Source organism: Gastrolobium bilobum, unplaced genomic scaffold, assembly GCF_033153095.1.
Source record: "Gastrolobium bilobum isolate Gb01-03AN ecotype WA unplaced genomic scaffold, APGP_CSIRO_Gbil_v1 utg3456, whole genome shotgun sequence".
Taxonomy (NCBI): Eukaryota; Viridiplantae; Streptophyta; class Magnoliopsida; order Fabales; family Fabaceae; genus Gastrolobium; species Gastrolobium bilobum.
The window spans coordinates 5658-29056 of NW_026895426.1; the positions used below are offsets into that span (position 1 = coordinate 5658).

The 23399-nt window shown below is 35.9% G+C and overlaps 1 protein-coding gene across 1 annotated transcript; it reads right to left on the minus strand.

Moving 5' to 3' along the window:
• Window positions 1-227: 227 nt before the first annotated feature.
• Window positions 228-23032, minus strand: LOC133310711 (inositol hexakisphosphate and diphosphoinositol-pentakisphosphate kinase VIP1; the record flags this gene model as incomplete). Its single annotated transcript, XM_061511684.1, has 19 exons — window positions 22973-23032; window positions 20547-20593; window positions 19797-19880; window positions 16318-16381; window positions 15604-15757; window positions 8888-8958; window positions 8548-8652; window positions 8306-8398; window positions 6931-7005; window positions 5798-5883; window positions 4343-4549; window positions 4168-4267; window positions 3996-4066; window positions 3585-3666; window positions 2825-2980; window positions 2625-2667; window positions 633-715; window positions 385-447; window positions 228-302 (listed from the first exon to the last, which is right to left on the minus strand). Coding segments are annotated over exons 1-19 (1704 nt in total), but the record flags the coding sequence as incomplete, so codon positions are not given.
• Window positions 23033-23399: the final 367 nt, after the last annotated feature.

The window sequence follows — 23399 nt, forward strand, 5'->3', positions numbered from 1 at the left end:
AAATGATTATTAAAAAACCGTGTCCAAATTTGTTGATCAATTTGTTGTTAATGTGGTTCAATGTTATGCAGTAGTTGATAGAGAATCAAAAAGTAAAACAATATGCCTTCCAATAATATTGAGCAACAAATCTCTCTATGTTTCCAACCACAATCCATTTTCACCACCATTCATAATGCCTATGATATAGAAGGCGGGCAATATAAATAACCAAAGTGATTACAAACCTTGGCTTCTTTCATTTCAGTATTGGCATTTTCAAGCCCATCCAACATGGAGGAGTCTTTGCTGACAAGAGAAACCTTTAAAATTGATAACCAAATCAGTCAAATATATCCAACACAAAAACAGATCAAATATTTTCTTCTGGGAAAATACACAAACCAGGATTGGGGTTAGCTGCCCTTCTAGGTCAAGGAGACCTTTGGCAAAAGCAGCCGCAGACATCTGTTAAGATAGGCCATGAAAAAAATGACATACAGATTATGTCAAAGGACAAATTAGGCTTATTAACAACAATGTCAAGACATCAAAAATAAAAAATATATATAATAAATGTAGCAACCACTAATGAAACCACTTAGCCTTCTTTTAATTTGGAGGTGGCATGGTTAGTGCAACTTAATCCATACCTGCACACGACCCTCATCAGAGCTGTAAATCTTAAGATCATGACGGTATGTACTATGGAGACGAAGCAGCCCTGTACCTTCTCCTGCAATTTTAAACAACACAAAGATTTGCCTTTGTTATCCATAGTGCAGGCATTGTCAAGTTGATGCTACATGAAATAAAATGCAAGATCCTGGGTTAAACATATATTGCGTGGACTAAAACACAAGAAATACCAATACCCCCAATTCTTACTCACATCATAGGATCTATAAAGCATAGTAGACACCATTTTGGACATGGCCACTTAAATTTTGTAAATGTCCAATTAAATTTTTTTTCCCGGCTCAGACATGGCAGGACAAGGCATGGACATGGCCACTTAAAATTTAAATTAAAAAATATAGCTGTGTTTATACAAAAAAAAAATAAAAAATATAGCTGTGCTTGTAGTTGTACATGGCTAGTTCTATTATGACAACTTTATTCAGAATTTTTTTTGGAAAACGTAAATAGAAATGATGCTTCATGTTTTTTGGGAGAGGCTTAAAAAAAGAGCAAGTATAGGGCCAGCATATCTGAACATCAAGCTAAACTGCTGTCATTCATTTTTATAATCTCAAATAAAACAAATTATGGTGTGTACCTTAAAGCCAAAAGTAATGTTAAAATACAGCAATAGACACATCCATTCCATTGGGGAAAACAAGGGTGAATACACGATGGATGATCATATTATGGTCTTATAACTAAAAATACATTCATAAACATGAGTTATCTTCAAGGTCAGATTCATCATAAAATAACAAGGTTAACTGAAAGTAAGTACGCTTACTTATTCGAAATAAGAAACTAAGAGTAAAAGGTTTGTGCATTGTATAGATAAAAAAGGAGGGGGGTATAATGGTCATTTTACAAACAAAAAAAAACTCAAAGACATGAGGTTCAAAACCTCATTGGACAAAAGTCCCATTTTCACCATTTCTTCTACTCATCTTCATCTTGTTCTCGTCTCTTCTTCTTCCTCTTCATGCTTTTCCTGCCAAATTTAAAGCATCCTCTTGAATCTTGTTGAAACTTTAAAGCTTACCCATTCCTTTCTCTTGAAAATAGATTTTGGGAAATTTTTGGAGTTAAGGAAGATACTCTAAGAAGAAAAGGGTGCAACCCACTCATCAAGAATTGGTTTTTTTTCACTGAGGTAAATCCATTATCCAAAGCTTTGAAGAATCTATATTTTGCCCTTACTAAGTCTGTGTGGCTCACCCTCTCTTATTTTACTATCTAAATTGCAGCTGAGGGAAGTTTGTTAGTGAAACTATTTTGAGTGAGGGAAGTTTGTTAGTGAAACTATTTTGAGTTGTATTAAGCCTCTAAAGTCTGAATTATATATTTTGTTGTAGTTGTTGCTGGTTGGTGATGTATACATTGCATATAAGGTGTTTTATATCTTTTGGCATATTAGAAATATATGGGAAACTCTGTCAAAATTTAAGTAAAATTTGAAATATGAATCATGTGGAATTTCCATTGTTTCATAAGTTTTTATTAAAAAAAAAAGGCTTGCAAACTAAGGGTGCTTGGGTTACTTTACCCTGGCGCCAGTCATGGCTCAAACTTGGGTCATAACTACTATAAAATCAAATCATTTCAACTTAAAGACATGTTAACAGAAAACTTCTGGGAAAGTGGGGTGGGTAAGAAGCCAAGTTTATAAAGCACACATTCATAGTACCAAAAAAAAAAAAAACCACGCTCCATTAAACCCGACTAACGAGTGTGGGGACACATTCATAGTACCAGCATGAAGAAAAATAAATAAAATTGGAAAAGCCATTCTGTGCAGTCACTGCTGGCTAATAATCTTTTGATAGTAACATCACTCTGTTTTTGCATTTACAGCTGCAGTTACATAAGAATAAATTCCATAAACATATTGATGGCTAGCACATTTCAAAATTCGAGGACTAAATTTATGACATTTACTAAAAGAAAAGCTATTTAAATTTTACCTGGATACATTTTATTCCGGAAATATCTTCCCAATTCTTCAGCCTGAAAAAATAAAAAGTAATTAATACAACTGCCAAAGAAGATTATAAATGAAAATTTCTTTATTTATTCTAAACAATAACAGCAATACAATCAAATCTCAAAGTCTCAAACTGAGTAGAAACATTTGTTTTTCTTTTTTATGTCCGTTAATCTGAACCTGCTTTCTGCCAGCATGTGTAAGAACACCACCATATTTAAGAACCATAAGAGCTTCAACAGGTCGTTCTTCAACTTCACCATTGCTTTTTGTCACTTTGACCCAATTTAGTGGCTTTAGTTGAACCTTCCTATATATGCCAGAGAAATGACCTCCCTGATAATGAAGAGAAAAGGAAAAGAAATTAAACAACTCAAGACTTTGATAATAATAATAATAATGAAGACTGAAATTATTCAGGCTTTAAAAGTACATGCAGGAGTATAAGCTATATGGCTCGGCATGTTACCACTAACAGACAAATTTCCTGATGTATTATGGGCAACAGAGAAACAATGTTAATTTCATTTTTTATGCTTGACAGCCCATGTAAGTGGTGTCTCTTCAGTTTTCCTTATTCAATATAGCCAATGTGGCATGTGCTTCAGCCATATAACTTAATAAATATTATGAACAAAGAATTAAACTTTTTTGGCTTACTGAGAAGAGTATGCGTTCCAAACTCCAAAATGGCTATATATTTGAAAAGTTTTCCAAGTAGAGCTGTATCTGACAATTAATATAGAACTGAAATTTCATTTAACATCTAAAAAGAAACCCAATCAAAGGGAGGTATAAGTTAATGTGGAGAAGTTTGGAAGAAAAACTAAATTTATGATTCACAGAAATTTAATTTTCAAATTTCAATTACTAGCGGGTTCATAATACAAAACATACTCGAGAGCATCATAGAAGAAACACTGTCAAGAGAATTAATAACCTCCTCAAGAACTGCTTTAACTTGACGGAGCTTTTCAGCATGCTCAACATCTTCAGCTTCACTATCACTTTCTCGATCTGGTCTAAAAAATATTCAAAGACATAATCAATTCAAAACTCTGGCTTAGCATAGATATATACCAACTAAAAAACTGATTGCAACTATTATTTGAAAGCAGAAATGGAAAAGTAAACATGCGACAGCAAAAGAGTTAGTTTATAAGCTTAGATAATGAAAGATGCATTCTACCTCGAACATACCAAAAAGGGATTCTGGAAATTTTTTGAAAAAATGAAGAAATTTCATTAGAAAAAAAGATTGAAGTATGATTGATCATGGGTGTGAAATTTAAGGTGAGTTGCACGTGACTCTATAATGTGATAAATGCTTAAGCCTATGCAGATGAAATACCTAGTGCGAGGCACCAGAATTCGTGTGGCATCTAACAGATCTTGCAGCTGAACAGCACTTTTAAGTTTTGTCTGTAAACATAAGACCATTAGATCAACCATGGATGGTTAAGAATTCAGTAGCTCAAATAAAATTTGACAAACATTACTGAAGCACTACAACATTGTATTACCTCAGACCTAGGTCGGCCACCATTGTATTTCAACATTAAGTTCAACAGCCTTTCCTCAGTAACCTTTAATTTCACCTTCTGTTTAGGAGTTCTATCACCACTGCCAAAAGAGAAGACGATATAGGAAACAATATCACGTTTAACCAGATTGAATAAAAAAGAGAATAGAACATACTGACGAATTACAGCAATTACACAACGTAGTTCCTCAGATTGTCCAAAAGTGCCATTAATACCGCTACCCTGACGAGTTAGTCCCTCAGAAGGTTGGACTAGTTCATTTACTTTCCATGGTAAAGTTGGTGGAATCACAGAAGAAAGATGAGGTGCTTTTGCATCTAACAACATTTTCCGCAGCACACAGGCAGCATCATCATAATACCTTCAGTAGCAACAAGGAAAAATAATGTGCTTTTAATCAGAATAAAAACGTTGAGAAACATACAACGCATGGTAAAAAATAACATATCAAAAGGATAATTTGTCTTACAACAAGCAAAGTTGGCATAAAATGGTTGATTTTTTTTCTTATTTTGCTATGTTGCAGCGTAACAACATTACAACACGTAGAAGAGTTTCAAATTTTTTAATCCTTCTCACAGTACATATTGAAAAGGGGAATTTATTTTTCCTTGAAGTAATTTTCATCACTATGTAATGACTATAGCACAAAAAAGGAAACTAAATACTAATTTGTAGCTTAGAGAGAATATCTACGTTTTTTATGTAATTATTTTTAGGTACTAAGGAATAAAGTGGGTCTGTGAGATACTTAAGCAGAGTGTATAAGAGACAAAGAGACCTATTTAATCATTCTGTTCACCTATATACCTCTTCACATTCTTTTCTCTTGGTTTAACTTTGGTTTGACAAAAGTTTGTGGGAGGAGAGGCTACCCCATTTAAAATCTAGGGCATGCCACAAGCCTTTGCGAGAGATAGTAATGGTACTCACCAATCACCTACCAAGGAGGGATTGCTAGTAGCAAAAATCAACCCTAAGCCTTACTAAATTTCATTAATGCTTTAAAATTTGAATATGAAACATTTCATTTTTCTTTATTCATTTCACTGAGTGTTATGCTATACATGTTCTTTAAATTGATCATAGTTATTCTTTTGATCAAACTATTATTCCTAAAAATTATAGAACATAAATGATTGGGTCTCCAGACTCCAATTTAATATAGCAGAATTGATTCCCTAAATCAAGGTAGGAGTAATAATTTGCAACATTCTTATCTAGAGATAAACTATATAAGCATTTTAATAACAATAGCAACTACTAGAAATGTTTCTTTTAGTGAATAGGGGGTTTATGGGATGGGATCAGAATATATAGTTAACAGAAATCAACACCCTATTCACATTGGTTATGATGGTAGAAAGTTCCAGCTAATAATTCACCGTAGCACTTATCATTTAAGTATCGGAGCATCTGTCTTTTCCAATATATTTTAAGGATGAAAGGGCCCAATAAAATCCCCAACTCAGATTAAATCCCATGGGAAAGAGCTGATCTTAAGATTTTCTGATTAATAGAAAGAAAGTGAATAACTATTGATGTATGTTGATCCTGCTGCCAATATCAAAACAAACACTGCCAAAAAAATCTAATTACAAAAAGTTACTTGTGTGAGTTTTTAACAAAGCTCCATCCATTCACATCACAAACATACGAGCATCCCTCACTTCTCAAGAGATCAAACCCACAAACCTGCAAGCAACGAGAAAACTTTTAGTAGGACATGAAGTGGAACAAAATAGTTATCAAATGCAACCCTGAAAAACGCTATAGCGTTATAGCAGGTTGCGATTGCGGAAATAGCAGAATAGATATATGACAGAAATAATGACAAAAAAAATATTTTTTAAAGGCAGAGATAGTAGAAGTGACATAGAGAGACGCGGATAGACTAAAAAACACTTAAATTTTTTCTGTTACATATTTAAATTTAGGACAAAATTGATATTTTGCCTTATGACAGCAATATGGCCGTAAATGCAATCGCAATGACCACTATTGCGTTCCGATGTGGCGCGGCGCGGTTTCTTGCGGCGAGGCACCGCAATGCCCATACGGCGCGGCTCACGGCGCTATTGCAGCGCAATTAACTACTATGGAACAAACAAATTATTTTCTTTTAGCCACAGGAGGAAGAAGCCATTACAAACCTTATTATCAAAAGAGTATCACATGAATTAATTTAAATCCATAAAACATTGTGCAAACTTCTTTAACCCAACTACATCTTGTCTACCACAGTAGTTAGCCCACAGATTCATAGTCCCAGGACTTGTAAAGTCAGGTGACGCAAAAAAGTCGAACATTAAATGCTCACATAGGATATCCTCGGGAAAAAAAATTAGGAGGCTACATATTTCCAATTAAATAAATATTCCATGATAGGACTTGTCAAGACCATTAGTTGTCTACAAAAGGATTTAGAACATAATTTCCAAGCTAATGATCAAACATCAGTCAAAAGGAAAAGAAACTACAAAATGAAAGAACAAGCAGCCCTAGGTGAAAAGAGAAATAGATATATGATCATTGGCAAGATTCAATAGCAGTTTTACAATACAAAATACCAATACTTCAATACAACACTACGATTAATGATCAGTCCAGAAATTAAACAAAAATAAATCTAACTGCACAAACAAGGAGCCCAACCCCCTGCTTCAGAAGATAATCACACACCCAAAAAACAAAACGACTATATCTTTTAATAAAATACAGTACCACATTAATACAACATACCGCTTGCCTGAATGCAATGCAAACCTCTCTCGCCATTTCTTTCTCAGCAGGAGTCAGTAACACTGGATACCTAACCTGCCAAATGAGATTAAAAGTTAAAACCATGCTTCACATGAAAGTCAAATTACTGTTTCAAGCAAACAATTAGCCTGCTTTGGAATGGTATATGTTTGTTCCTTCTATAAATCCCCTCAAACTCTATAACTAAGACAAGCATTGGATTTTCCCTTGATTAGAGGACAAACATTTACTAACAAAAATACTGTCCATAAAACCCCAACTTGCGAAACATTTACTTGAAAAGCTCTTTGAGGAAGCAGCCTTACTCGTACATTTTTTAAAAGAGATTGTACCCAGCTTTATGCAGCTCTAAGCACTTAGCCCAAAATGTTTACTAACAATTACCAAAAAAATGGAAAAGAAAAACCAATTTAGGCAACCAAAAAGAATCAAAAGATCAAAGAGCGGGATGGAGCCTGGTACGGTTTAGAAAATCTCTGAAGCAAGGATTTGGCTGGGCTAGTTTGAGGATGTAGATAATTTAGAAAAAAAGTTACATCACACTTGTTTGGTACAACAAAAAATGTGGGACAATTGAAAGTAGAGCGCAACTCACTTATGCTCCACTGTAGTATTGTACAAAGTTTGGCCACTCGTACAACACAAAAGTTAGTTCAAAATAATTTGCCACACTTCCCCGATCAACAAGAAGTGAAAATCAAAGTGGGTTTTCGGATTAGCCTAATTTTGGGCAAAAAAAAGCTTTTTTTGGCAGCTTCCTCAAAGAGCTTTTGATAAAAGGAAACCAATTATTTCCACAAAATAAGCTACTAACAAACATGCTAAAAATCTTTCCATTCCACTCTCTTTGAAATATTTGAAACCCATTCCACTATTATGTGACATAATAGTGGTCCACTGATAGAAGCGAAAATTTTAAGGAAATTTGCAAATTATGCCACTATTTGGTGAATTTGGTTGGACTGTAATTCTTGCATCTTTTAAGAAGATTTCTTGGCTTCTACTTGGTGTAAAGCTCATGCTCTCTCACAGATATGCTGATAGATAGGGTAGCTTTTGTTCATTGATGTTTTCTTAGTCTCTTTGTTTATTTTCTTTCTTTCTTTTTTCTAATTTCTCACAGATATGTTTTTTTTTTTTTTTTTTCTTAGCTCACACAACCTTTGAAAAAAATGCTTTAAAACTGCAAAACTTTAAACAAAGTGGTTTTGACTGCAAATGATATGTTGACACCTAAGAAGACAAAAGTCTTTCCCTGGAATCGACTGATAACTCAGAGAATAACCATCTTGTAATGCTAAATAGACAGACAAGGACATATGAAGCATAGATCATGAGAACCAATGCTACTTACTTCCTTCCCATCAGGATTTCTCATAACAACACCATCAACAACAGGAGACTTCCTTGCCTCAGCATGAGCATATTCAGGACCTACTGTGTACACCTACAATCATTTGATGAAATTCTCAAATACCATTCTAATATGGTAAAAGATATAGAGAAACACGTCAAAAACATTCCAACTACCTTTATAATAGAAAACAAAACAAAATAAAACAAAACAAAGCAGCATAGATCTCAAAACTGCCAAACCTTAACATCGGTCCCTCCAGTTGGCATAAATTCCTCATAAATATAGGAGCCTTCGCGCCTCACTCTTCTCACCTCTGGATGGAACTCACTGGACCTATTGCCAACCTAAGATAATGTAGTACCCAAAAAGAGACCAAGTTAATAAATGGAGATGTTTTTGATTTTATTTATAACAAATCATGTATGCTTTCTAAAGATTGTACTGTAATATAATAAATGGAGATAGCACATGAATATCCCAACCAAGTTAACCCGCCCCCTAAAAAATATAATAGATCGATGCTTATTACACCCATGAGACACCTACGTATGGAGAGTGAGTTTTCAGCCTAAAGCTCACCTTCCTAAATAATTCCTTCATACCTGCACCTGCTGAGCTGGGATAATATATCATTATACTGTGGTTATCAGCTTCACAAAGGCAAAAAAATAAACAGTTATTACCACATTTGCGAAAAAATAATTTCAATTGGGTATGCATACAAACATATATAATTCAATAATAATTACACGATAAGGGCATCTTGGAGAATATAACTTCCGTTCATTTAATATATTATATGGTACAGCAAGAAAATTATGTTAGGTAACTTGACTTTACAATAGCAATAACCACAAATTTGTTTTGTACTTCAATAAGTAAATGCCAATATAGTATTGAGTTATGCCAAAGAAGTAGCATGACGCAAATGGTTTCAACCTGTATTCTGTCATGTTATCTAAGATTCATTATCTCAGTTCACCTTGTTAGAATATATTAGATATGATTAGATATGATTAGTCTGTAATTATTCTAATTATATTAGGTCTGGGCCTTTCACTTAAGCCCATTAGAGTCTCTATATATTGTAACTCTCTGAATTAGATCAATATACAACATATTATTTTATATTCAAGTTGGTATCAGAGCTCTTTCGTTCTGGGGACCCTCGCTTCCGCTTAGAAACCTTGTTTTCGCCTCGAAACCTAAGCCCACTGCTTAGGAGTCATCTTTTCTTTGTCGTGCGTCCTTCCGGCAAGACATCAAGGACTGTAAGTCCCTTCTAAGAAATTTCCGAACGCGTCAGCACCTCCGACGGTCACCGGAACCACCGTCAGCCACTGTTCACGCCGCAGGAGCACTTTTTCGGCGAGTTTTCAGCTCGGTCAGCACACGATCAGCACCCTCTCCTCCCGGCGACCACCTCTGTGGAAGTCCGGCCACCATCGAAGTTGCAACGCGCCCTCACGCGCCATCCCTCTCCTCTGCGCGTGGGCTTCACGGGCTACATTCTGCCGGCGCGTGAGCACTATTCCGGCGGCTTTTTTCCGACCGGTCTTGGACAGAGAAGCTCGCCTTCTCCTCCTCTATCTGGATCTGTGATTGTTTCTCTGTGGGTCTGACTTTTTGTGCGCACCTCTTCTTGATCGGTGATCAGGTTCGTTCCTATTTACTCGGTTTAGATCTTTCTGATTTCATATTATGGCAGCAAACTCTCCTGTTCATTCGGAGATCAGTTCTCCACCTCCTCCTGTCAAAAAATCTCCCAATATCATCTCTACCAATGTTGGGTCCATGACCTCTTCAAAATTGAAAGGTTCTGTTAATTACAAGAACTGGGCCACCTCTCTTCGAGTTTGGTTCTTTGGACAAGGACATGGGAGCCACCTCACGACTAAGTCTACTGATGTCCCTAAGGAGGAAAAGTCTGATTGGGAAAAGATTGACAACCAGCTTCTAAGCATCCTCTGGCAATCTATTGATCCAATTGTCTTGGACATCTTCTATTCGTTTCAAACTTGCACTGAAGTGTGGGAGGAAGCAAAAAACCTCTACACTAATGATGTTCAACAGCTCTATTTCATCATCTCTCAGTTTATGGAACTGAGCAAATCATCCGACATTCAGATGGAGACATATGTTGGCAAGAGTCGATCTTTGATGCAGGCATATTTAGATATGTTGCCTTACCCTACTGATGCTTCTGCATATCAGAAACAGGTGGAACGTCTCTTTATGGTTGCCACACTGTCTGGCCTCCCCGAAGAATATGATAATGTCCGGGATACTATCTTGACTAGTGGGGAGCCTGATCTATCAATGACGTATCAGCGTCTTCTGAATCTGAATAAGAAATCTGCTCCTGCATCGTCTTCTGCTGTTGATTCTACTGCTCTAGTTTCCCGTACTGACTTTCGCGGAAACATTGGAGGTGGACGTGTTCCAAGTACCCTGATCAATCGAAAGTTCAATTCTATCTAAACTGTTCATTTTCAAATGATATCCACAGTGCTCACAAATATTCATTTTGGATTGAAACAATTTCTTATAATTTAATCCATAACAATTTTCACATTCAAGTACTCTTCGAGTATTATCGTCTTACTATTCTCCTGTGTGTTCTAATTTGCTTTTTGTCTCATAATTTATTTTTGAAAAAAAAAATAAAAAATTTGTCTATGCTTGATTTTTCATTTTGAATCAAAGGAAAGAAAGCAGAGGCCCGGGAGGACGTGGCCCAGGAGCCCTAGGAGGACGTGGCCCAGGAGGCCCAGTTGGACGTGGTCAGCGACCTCGTTGTCATTACTGTCAGCAACTTGGTCATTATGAGGAACGTTACTACACAAAGTACCCACACCTGCGACCTTCTCATGCTGCTAATATAGCTCAATCGGATTCTGCTTCAAATGGTACAGTCTCTCTCTCCTCTGAAGACTATGCAGCATTCCAGACTCTTCTCAGAAAGGTCTCTCCTCAGTCTCAGGCCTCTGCTTCAGAAACTGGTAATCCCGTTGCTTGTGTGTCTCATTCTCCATCACTTGGCCCTTGGATATTTGACTCAGATGCTACTGATCACCTCTATGGTAATAAGGAACTCTTTTCATCCCTTACATATTCTGATAATTTACCCTATTTTACCCTTGCTGATGGCACTAAGGCTCCTGTTCATGGAATTGGACAAATCTGTCCAACCTCCTCATTGACCTTGACATCTGTCTATTACATTCCCAACATCCCTTACAATTTAATATCTGTTAGTAAATTGATCAACTCTCTTAACTGTATTGTCACTTTCTCAAATCATTCTGTTTCTGTGCAGGACCCGGGTACGGGGAAGACGATTGGAGTGGGCTGTGAGACACGGGGTCTAATCTACCTGGTTATGCCGAGTCCTTCCGTTGCTTGTTCTCTCACAGAATCTCCACAACTCATCCACAGTCGCCTTGGACATCCTAGACTTTCCAAGTTACAGAAGATGGTTCCTCTTTTGTCCGGTCTTCAGACTTTAGATTGTCAGTCATGTCAGCAAGGAAAGTACATACGCTCCTCCTTCGCTAATCGAGTCAATAAACGAGCTGATGCTCCTTTTCAAATTATTCATTCAGATATTTGGGGTCCTAGTCGTAGTGTGTCTGTTTTAGGTTTTCGGTATTTTGTTACCTATACAGATGATTTTTCTCATTGTACTTGGATCTATTTAATGAAAAACCGTTCTGAGTTGTTTTCTATTTATCAAAAAATTTCTGCTGAAATTTATACTCAATTTGGTGCCTCTATTCGTATTTTACGTAGTGATAATGCTAAGGAATATGTTTCTGTGGCCTTTTCTAATTTCTTAGCCAAACAGGGTACTTTACACCAAACTACTTGTCCCCACACTCCACAACAAAATGGAGTAGCTGAACGTAAGAATAGACACCTCATTGAGACTGCACGGACTCTTCTTATTCACATGCATGTTCCTCTTCACTTCTGGGTCGATGCAGTCCTTGCCTCTTCTTTTCTCATCAACCGTATGCCTTCATCTGTGCTTGATAATGACATTCCTTATCACTTATTGCTTCCCGATGTTCCTCTCTATCCTCTATCCCCACATGTCTTTGGTTGTACCTGTTTTGTTCATGATCTCACTCCTGGTAAGGACAAGTTAACATCCAAAGCTTTTAAATGTATTTTTCTTGGTTATTCTCGTCTTCAAAAGGGTTATCGTTGTTATTCTCCCGATCTTAAGCGTTACTTAGTTTCCGTTGATGTCACTTTTCTTGATCAACAACCCTTTCATTCTATCCCATCTCAGTTGTCACAGGTTGATCATGTTCTTCCTGTCCCTTTTCTTGACTTGTCTTTGCCAGCTGCAGGTACTTCTATTCCAGATAAGCAACCTACTGCTTCAATACCTGCGGACCGTCCACTTCTCACTTATCAGCATCGTAAAACTGTGCCTCCTGTCGACTCGACCCCTGCTGACTCATTGCCCCCTGCAGTTGATTCCTCCCCTCCAGATCCTTCACCAGAGGCTCTTCCTATTGCTCAAAGAAAAGGTACACGTACTACTCGTCACCTTATCCTCTTTATACCTTTTTGAGCTATGACCGTCTTTCTTCACCTCATTTCACCTTTGTTTCTAGTCTTTCTTCTATTTCTATTCCTAAGACCACAGGTGAAGCACTTTCCCATCCAGGGTGGCGCCAAGCGATTCTTGATGAGATGACTGCACTTCATTCCAATTGCACTTGGGACCTTGTTTCTGCTCCTCCAGAGAAGTCTATAGTTGGTTGTCGCTGGGTGTTTACTGTAAAAGTTGGACCTGATCATCATGTTGATCAACTCAAGGAACGCCTAGTTGCCAAGGGTTTTACTCAAATCTTTGGCCTTGATTATGGCGATACATTCTCTCCGGTCGCTAAGATGGCGTCAGTCCGCCTATTTCTTGCCCTTGCTGTTGTTCGTCACTGGCTACTCCTTCAACTTGACATCAAAAATGTCTTTCTTCATGGTGATTTACAAGAAGTTTACATGGAGCAACCACCTGGTTTTGTTGCTCAGGAGGAGTCTGGAAAAGTGTGTCGTCTTCGAAAATCCTTATATGGTCTCAAGCAGTCTCCTCGAGCATGGTTCAGTCGCTTCAGTTCTGCTATTCAGGCGTTTGGCTTAATCCGCAGTAAAGTTGATCATTCTGTATTTTATAGGATTACATCTCCTGACAAGTGCATCTATTTGTTAGTCTATGTTGACGACATCATTCTCACCGGAAGTGATCAAGACGGAATTCGTCAGTTAAAACAGCATTTATTCAGTGCATTTCAAACAAAGGACCTTGGGAAGCTGCGTTACTTCTTGGGAATTGAGGTGGCGCAATCTAGACAGGGCATTTCTATTTGTCAAAGGAAGTATGCCTTGGATATCCTAGAAGAAACTGGTATGTTGGGAGTAAACCAGATGATACACCCATCGATCCTAATGTCAAGTTATTGCCCGGACAAGGGGAGCCGTTATCTGATCCTGGACGTTATCGGAGACTAATTGGGAAGCTCAATTATCTTACTGTGACTAGGCCAGATATTTCTTTCGCTGTTAGTACGGCTAGTCAGTTCCTTGATTCCCCTTGTGATTCACATTGGGATGCTGCTGTGAGGATCATCTGATACATCAAAGGAGCACCAGGAAAAGGTTTGTTGTATTCAGATCAGGGAAATATAGAAATTTGTGGTTATTCAGATGTTGATTGGGCAGGATAACCCTCGGACAGGCGCTCTACTTCCGGCTATTGTGTCTTCTTTGGAGGAAACTTAATTTCGTGGAAGAGCAAGAAACAACATGTTGTTGCTCGATCAAGTGCAGAAGCTGAGTATCGTGCAATGGCAAATACTACCTGTGAGTTAATCTGGTTAAAGCAGTGGATTCAGGAGCTTCATCTTTGTGAACAGAAACAACCCATGACACTCATCTGTGATAATCAAGCTGCGCTACATATATCCTCTAATCCTGTCTTTCATGAGAGGACCAAACATATAGAGATTGGATGTCACTTCATTCGAGAAAAGATTCACTCAGGAGAAATCAAGACTTCTTTCGTCAACTCCTCTGATCAACTAGCAGATGTCTTCACTAAAGCTCTTAGAGGTCCTTGGGTTCAATACATTTGTAACAAGCTTGGTGCTCACAATATATACGCACCAGCTTGAGGGGGAGTGTTAGAATATATTAGATATGATTAGTCTGTAATTATTCTGTAATTATTCTGATTGTATTAGGTTTGGGCCTTTCACTTAAGCCCATTAGAGTCTCTATATATTGTAACTCTCTGAATTAGATCAATATACAACATATTATTTTATATTCAAGTCACCTTACGCCCCACAGTCATGACAAATTAGTAAAAGGCAGAGCACGGTAAAGGAATATGAAATTTTTATTTTACCCACAATAGCAATAACAACAACAAAAGCCTTTTCCCACTTGATGGGTTGGCTAATATCAGGAATGCTGTGTAACCAATTGAATCAAAACTTAAATATTTTAAGTCATAAAACTCGTAAGACCAGCACACATATCTAAAAAGGAACAGCAGCATAGGACTCATGTTCTGTACAAGTTTGATATATCAAAAATGCATTTGAGCTTACAAGGTGTATTAGAAAAAAATACTCTTGATATTTTACACTTAAATACACTATAGCTTACAAGGTGGTACTAGAAAAAATAATACATATTAGAAAAACTCTTGATATTACCAAACAATAGTTGGTTTTTCTAATACACCTTGTAAGCTATAGTATATTTTAAATACACTTAAAATATCTACCCTCACTAGTTGGTTTCTAATACACTTAAAATAATACATATTGATATTACCAAACAATATGTGTCCGATACGTTTCCGATACGCGTATCCGATACGTTGGAAAAAAATTTAAGGAGTATCGGTGCTTCATAGCTAGTTATTCCCAATTGTTTGTGCTTGAAATTTGAATATCACTGATTAATAACATCATAGTTAATTTTTCATCCACATAAATGTCCATATTGGGATGGGTAGTAATGTTTACATATTTTTACTCTTATTTTCTTAATATTTTGTGTCTCCACTCCACATATCTTGTGTTGACATCTGTGTTCTGTAGTAAAACAAGAGGGGGGGGGGGGGGGACTTCAGCCCCAAAAAGTCATTCTCATGATAACACAAGCCAATCTAATGTCCATTACATATATATCAGTGGCATTGTAGAAATCAAATGAAAGAAACAAGTAGCAAAGTAAAGAATTTCACCCTATAATACAAAAAACAAGCTTACCATCAACAGGCTTCTCTACAAATGGCTTCCAGAAACGCATACCATGAACCTCAACAAAATCTTCTTCCTCAATGAAGTAATCCAGTTCTTGATATGGGATTTCCCTAATTACAAGGGCATATCTTGGAACAGGTATTCCAAACATTTCAAGACGCTTGAGAGACAAAATTGAACAATATTAAAGAAATATATCAGAAAAGAAATAGCATAAAGCATTTTGGATGTAATGTGGTCATACATTCACAGTTATCAAGAATAAACAGAAATATGACTTGCACTATGCTTAAATGAATGCCCCAGGGAAAAAGGGGGTGCGGGGAGGGACAGAAATGACAAACAGACCAGCCCAAGACCAAGACAACTTTAATGAATGGCTTTTTTTCTTTTTTCTTTTTCCCCCCCTTAGTAACACTTGAAACTAACAAAAACTCAAATTGAAGTTTTTCATGTGTTGGCTTGGTTTTGCAATGTAAGCAACACATAATATCAGACTTTTAATAACAATGGCATACAGATACAGGTCAGCCGTTAATTTGAAACAAGGTCCTTGAAGAAAAAGTCAAGGTTTTTTACATGTAACCCACAGGTATCAGCTTACATCACATTACAAAGCATTCAAGCCACAAAAAAAAAATAGCTTCATCATACTTGAATTTTACATAGAATTTAGAGCACAAGCATAAGAAAAAAAGAAATGAAATTGATCTCATTTACCTCATATACTTTCCTTCGGTCATGAAGAAGGTGCTGGGGCTCCAGTTCATTTACTAGAAAAGGTCTGGATCACAGTACATGAGTAGTTTTTAGATCTATAAACCATCTCATACAAACATTCAAAGTGAAAATACAGCAAAATATAGCAAAGGGATATATTAAAAAAGGAGATATTATCTTATGAAATTACTCAATGAATGTACATATTTTAAGTGACCTCATCATTGTCTGAAAAACAGAAACCAATATAACAGAGAAAATTCACATTAAATTTGAGCAATAGCCAACTGACTCTTGATGTGCCTTCAGCATATACGTATTTCAGAGTAAAAAGAACAAGGATATGACAGTAATTCAGTGATAAAAAGTAGCATTTTTAATGAATCCTTGATAATCTTCCTTCAGGCACACTTTCACTCTGTTTGTATGTTTTTATAGGAAGAAAAGCATGAAATTAAGCTATGTTGCAAACAACTGACTCACGCGGTACAAAAGGATGGCATCAGACCAAGAAAAGGGAACCAACACAAGGCTACTTCACGCGAATAGCATGAGGATGGCGCGGATCGCGCCAAAATCCAGGAAGAAAGAGCAAATACCATTGTAATCCGCGCTAATAGCGCGGTGTTCACGCTAGTCGCGCCAAGAATGGAGTTCTCCACTGGTTCACCGTGCGATTAGCGTGGATCTGGCGCTAATCGCGCGGCATTGTGCTGTTAGTTTTCTGAATTGTGGATTTGGACGAAAACAGAAATAAAAATCAAATCTTTTGGAAGATTTTGACCTGATTGAGTCATTGGCTATAAAAAGGAGTCAGAAACCTAAAGAGAGAGAACTTTTGCACAGAGAGAAATTGACGAAGGCAGAACGCGGAGCAAGCTTCTTCTCCAAATTTTCTGGTTATTAGTTTCTTTTATGAATTCTTTTCTACACATTGAATTGTCAGACATGAACATGTCTGGCTAGTCTTTTATTATTGTGGTAAGGGTCACAACCCTTGAAGTGAACCCCTTGTAATTTGGTTAATTTTTATATTTAATTATTTCAATTGCATTTATTTTATCCTGTTCTTCATCTTATAATTCTTTTAGAACCGATCACTCTATTAGGATTGCGAGGGTTAGGGTTTTCAATAGGAATATTGAGATTCTAATTCCTGACAAAGGGTAAAATAACAGTTCATGTATGCACTAGGGATAGGCTACATGAATTGCAAACGTGAAAGATTCACTAGTTTAAAAGAATTAACTTGAAAAGGGGTTTCTAAGGGATTAGGATCCTAATAGGGTTAATAAGGTTAAAGTCACTAAGGAATTAGGATTTAACCAATTAAATAAAAGATAGTGCATCGTTTGATCAATTGCATAATTGAATGTAAACGTTAACTCAGGTTACAAGGTGGGGATCATAAAGGTGTTGGCGTCTCTTTACCGCAATATTCTCTCAATTAATTACTCAACTTTTATTCCGTTGTTCTTGAATTTCTTTAAGAACTTTTGAATCATTTACAATTTCTTGAATAGTTCTCAATTATTTCACAAACCATAATTGTTCTCAAACCATTTTTATTTATCCAACAAGAGAGGAATAGTTATAATAACTTCGGTGCCTCAATCCTCGTGGAGACGATACTCTACTCATCATTTTATTACTTGGTACGATCGGTACACTTGCCGATTTTACGCAACAACTCTACAGTCACACCTATCAAATAAGAAAAATGCTTCAGTAAGACAGAATGAGATATCTCGAACATCCTTCTACAGGTAAAAAAAATTATTTCATCACATTGTTAGATTCAATATTATAGGAACCACCGAAGGGGAAGGAGGTGAAAGTCAAACCAATAGTGGATCAATGACAGCCAGTGCAGATTTCAAGATCTTCCAAGAAGTCAGGGTCTAACTCCAGAATCAATCAATTTTAATCATTCTCAAAAAGCAGCCTCAAAGTTTTTATTCAAGAAAGTCGATGTGCGTGAGAGCACGTGCAGTGTCTTCTGGGACTGAGCTTTTCACGGCGAGGTCGTCCGACGAGCACAAACCTGTGTGTGGCTGGTCGGAGTTGAAAGGTCGCCGGAAAAGTGTCCAAACGCTGTAAACAGATCTGGTTGGAGGCGGTCGGAGGTGTTCGAGTTGTTTGCTACTCAGAAACAGTGCGTAGAATGATAGATCAGAGAAAAACAAGGTCAACAGTGGTCCTCTCGGTCCAAAAGGTCCCCGGAAAAATTTTCTGGTGGCAGCTGATGGCAGCGAGAGGCAAAAAAATATATCAATAAACTAAAGGGTTTCGCTCTAAAGGCGATAGGTGCGGAAGCAGAGCCCTTAGAATCGAGAGCTCTGATACCATGTAAAGAACCAATTCAACCAAGCTACATTAATGGTTTTATATATCTCAACACGTCCCTTCACACGAGAACCCACTGGGCTTGAAGGGTGGACAATGCATAGGCCCACCTACCTGTGCGAAGAAAGAAATTCCATTAAAAAGAAAGTGGGGGGGCGGTGAGGATCAAACTCGGTACACCGAGGCTCTGATGCCATGTAAAGAACAAATTCAACCCAACAGCTTAAGCTTTTGGGTTGAATTGATTCTTTAGAGTCGAGATACCTGTTAGAGTATAATATAAACCATTAAAGAGGCTCTCACCTAATAGCTTAAGCTTTTGGGTTAAATTGATTCTTTACATGGTATCAGAGCCTTGGTGTCCCATCATACCTAATTGTGTCTTCTTATAAACAAGGCTATAAATTTTTATCAGAAAAATATTTCTGCAGTAACTGCAAATAAGTTATCTGCATTTACTCCTAAAACGACGTCGTTTTGGGATTGAAAGATTAAAAAATTATAATTATAAAGACTATAATAACCCTAAAATAAATTAAAATTACAAAAACACCATGATTTCCGTCCCAAAACGACGTCGTATTGAGCTTACTGCAGATTAATTATCTACGGTGACTGCAAAAAAAGCGAACCCAATTTTTATTGTATAAAAAAAGAATAATATTAAAAAGAAAACTAAAGGAAAGCACATATGAGGGATGATGTTTAATCCTCTTAAGAAAGAAAAACAAAAATGAACATCATCCCAAAGTAGCCCAATAATGCAGCAAAACAGTTCAATCTCTTCAATTTTTACATCAGAAATAAAAGTTCCCTTGAAATACCCTAGAGCAAAGCACAAAAAACAAAATCCTATCATATCAAATGAAAGGCAAAGAGATGCTCTTAAAAATACAGGCATTCCTCTCAACCAAATACACCAGAGAATAAAGTTTTTTAGATGGTCATTGTCAAGAAACTAGCATACATGTATTGTCATATTAGATCAGCATTATCATGGGTGTGTAATTGACCATGGGCCTAAAAGTATTTCTAGTATGTCTTAGAATAGTGTAATGCAATATAAGGCTGATGACCAAAAAAAATACGTATGACATATAAATCAAATATAGCTGATAAATAAACAAGCTTACTTCCTTAAAGCAGCATACGCCTCAGCCTTTTCGAGGGGATATCCAGAGGAATAGAAAGCAATCAAACAATCACATATTGGCCAGCTGAAATAACACAACATTTAAACTTAGTATTCAAACCACATGACTCTAAACACCCACGAGGTTGACAAAAAGAAAATAGTTCAGCTATAACTTAAATGCTCGAAGTGCAAATACGATTCATGCTGTCACATCACAACCCACTCAATCCTTAGCTTATGATGGAAGTGATGAAACTTTTCAGCAGTGAATTCAGAAGTGTAAGTTAAAAATTCTAAATTGGAGCTGTAAAGCAACATCAGCAGTCGCTATTACTTCATGTCAGAATTGAAAGATGGAGGGACTTCTACATCAAACACTTCACCAGTCAACTCCAGAAAAAACCAAATGCTAATAAAAGACTTTACTGAAACATGTTAATGAAACTTTTCACATACACAAAAATATTCCATCATTTGCTCCCGATGAAAATTGCAAAAGTAAGAGAGTATTTAATTTGTTTCCTGGGTCCGTTTTTAGTTGCTAATAATTATAAAAATACCACTTTACTTTAATTTCATTTCCTTTCTTCACAACTGTCTGATCCCTCGCTTGGATACAATATAATAAAAGAAGGCACTTGGTTCCCCACGTTTAGCTTTCCCATTACAGAAAAAAACACAAAAATTGTTCTCCAAAATTTAAAGTGAGTTCAAACAACTTTCAAGCAAACGATATCAACTATAATACCTCTCTACTGGCTCTTCAAGGATCACCTTGTCCCCAAAATGTATGACCTACAAATAATACAAAATATTAAGGAAGAAAAAAAATAAAAAATAAACAAATAATACATTAAAATTGAAAGTACTACTATACCGAACCATCTCTGATTCTCTACTACTACTTTTATATATGGGTTAGGAGTGAATGTAGATAGCTTATCTATATTCATTATAGAAACATTAAAGTCTTTATATATATATATATATATATATATATATATATATATATATATATATAAGATAAAGGATTTCTCCAGTCAACGGAGATAAACTATCTCCGGTTATCCAAAAACAACGTTGTTTTGGGACGGAGATCAAGGTATTTTTGTAATTCTAATTTATTGCAAGGTTATATTAGTCTTTGTTATTATAATTTTTTAATCTTACAAAGCTCACTGGAGATAATTTTATCTCCAATGACTGGAGAAATATTTTTCCTATATATATATATATATATATATATAGGACCAGGATATACTTACCACAAAAAAAGTTTACCACCTTCACAACCAACCTAATCACTATTGATTTCCGTCAATCTAACGGTTATAATTTAATGGATTTATTGGAAATTAGAAATTAATTAATAAATGCAACTAAATAATTTCTAATAAATTATAACTGTTAGATTGACTGAAATCAACTGTGATTAAGTTAGTTGTAAAGGTGGTAAACTATTCTGGTGATAAGTATATTGTTCCCCATATATATATAGGAAAAAACTATTCTCATGCTACATGAAATAAGTTTTTCCTCCTACACACCCTTCGATAACTGTGCCACTTTTTTTTTCTTTTTTTCAGCTGGTGGAGCCCACAAGTTTATCTTTATGACATGAGATAACTTATCTCTTTTAATATGAGATTAATAAAACCCATATGTATATATATGGGGCAGGATATTCTTACACCGGTGTAAGAGTTAGAAGTCTTACACCCAATCTTGACCATTGATCCACTTGTATCCAATGGCTCACATTGCTAAAAAATTAGAGCCCTTAGATATAAGTGGGATCAACGGATAAGATTAGGAGTGTAACTTACACTGGTGTAAAATGATCCTGACCCTATATATATATATATATATATATATATATAGGAAATGACCAATTTACACTGGGATAAAAATAATAAATCTTACACTCAATCTTAGCCGTTGATTTCCGTCCATCAAGCAACTATAATTAATTGGATATATATATATATATATATATATATATATATATATAGGAAATGATCAATTTACACTGGGGTAAAAATAATAAATCTTACACTCAATCTTAGCTGTTGATTTCCGTCCATCAAGCAACTATAATTAATTGGATTATTCTCATTAATTAACTATTAATTTTCAATTAATCATAATCGTCATGTATCAAAAATCGACGGTTAAGATTGAATATAAAATTTGTTATTATATATATAGAGAGAGAGAGATATGATCCTTTGACACCAGTGTCAAATTTGAAATTTGACACCTCATCTGATAGCCATTAGATAAAAAAAGATCAATGGTTCACATGCTTACAACTTAGAGTCGTTGATCTTTTTTGATCTAACAGCTCTCAGATTAAATTTGACACTGGTGTCAAAGGATCCTACCTCATATATATATATATATATATATATATATATATATATATATAGGGAAGGTTATACTTACAACATGAGATAACTTATCTCCTTTAACATGAGATTAATAAAACCTTATATATAAGAGGAAGGTTATACTTACAACATTTTTCTTTTACAACCATATTATAACACTGTTGATTTCCGCCAATCAACGGTTATGATTTTCGCAAATTAAACTCATTAATTAATTATTAATTCACAGTAAATGATAACCGTTGATTGACGGAAATCAACGGTGTTAAGATATGTTTGTAAGAGGTTGTAAAAAGAAAGGTTGTAAGTATAACCTTCCTCATATATATATGAGTTATATTTATCTTATGTTGTATAAGATAAACAAGCTTCCTACACATACAAAATGGAGGTGGGTCCCACATTTATTTTTTCTCTCTCCTCTTACATGTGGGTCTCACTTGTGATTTTATTTCTACAACATGAGACAACTATTTTCCTACAACATAAGATAAATATAACCCTATATATATATATAGAAAATAATTTCTATATTCGCTTTACGTACAGACAGGTGTATGGTTAATCTTATCGGTAGGATGTAAATTAATCTTATCTCATATAGTATACGTATATATTAAACTTTAAATAAAAAAACAAAAACAATGACTAAGTAAAATTTTTATGCATTATAAAAGAAATAAAATCATCCAAACTCCGATGCTTGAAGAAGATTCACGAACAAGCCAAATCCAATTCAACGGCAATAAACCATAATTTGTAAAGAGCAAACATATTCACCTACCTCGAATTCACCAAACGATTGTAACCTGTCAAAAATCTGCCCCATAGGCGCCGAGAAAACCTGCAAAATACACTCCAAAAATGATGACCGGAAAACAGAGCAACAGAAACACACACATTCTTCCGAGCTCAAATTCACCACATGCCTCGCTTACCGAACCACCAAAACGCAAAACCAAAACCAAAACAAAAAAACCAAAAATAAATAAATTAAAAAAATAAATAAACAGTGAATGATGATGGAGCGAAAAGAAAGAGAGAACCTCGGAGCCACATTTCACCTTCTTTTCCATCACACAGACACCAATCTTGATCTTCTCCACCACCGCCATCTCGACAAAAACTACTGCCTCCTCTCCTTTCGCTGCCTTCGATTCACGCTTTCAACTTCCGATTTTCAAAGTTTCAATTTCAACCTCGCTTTTCGC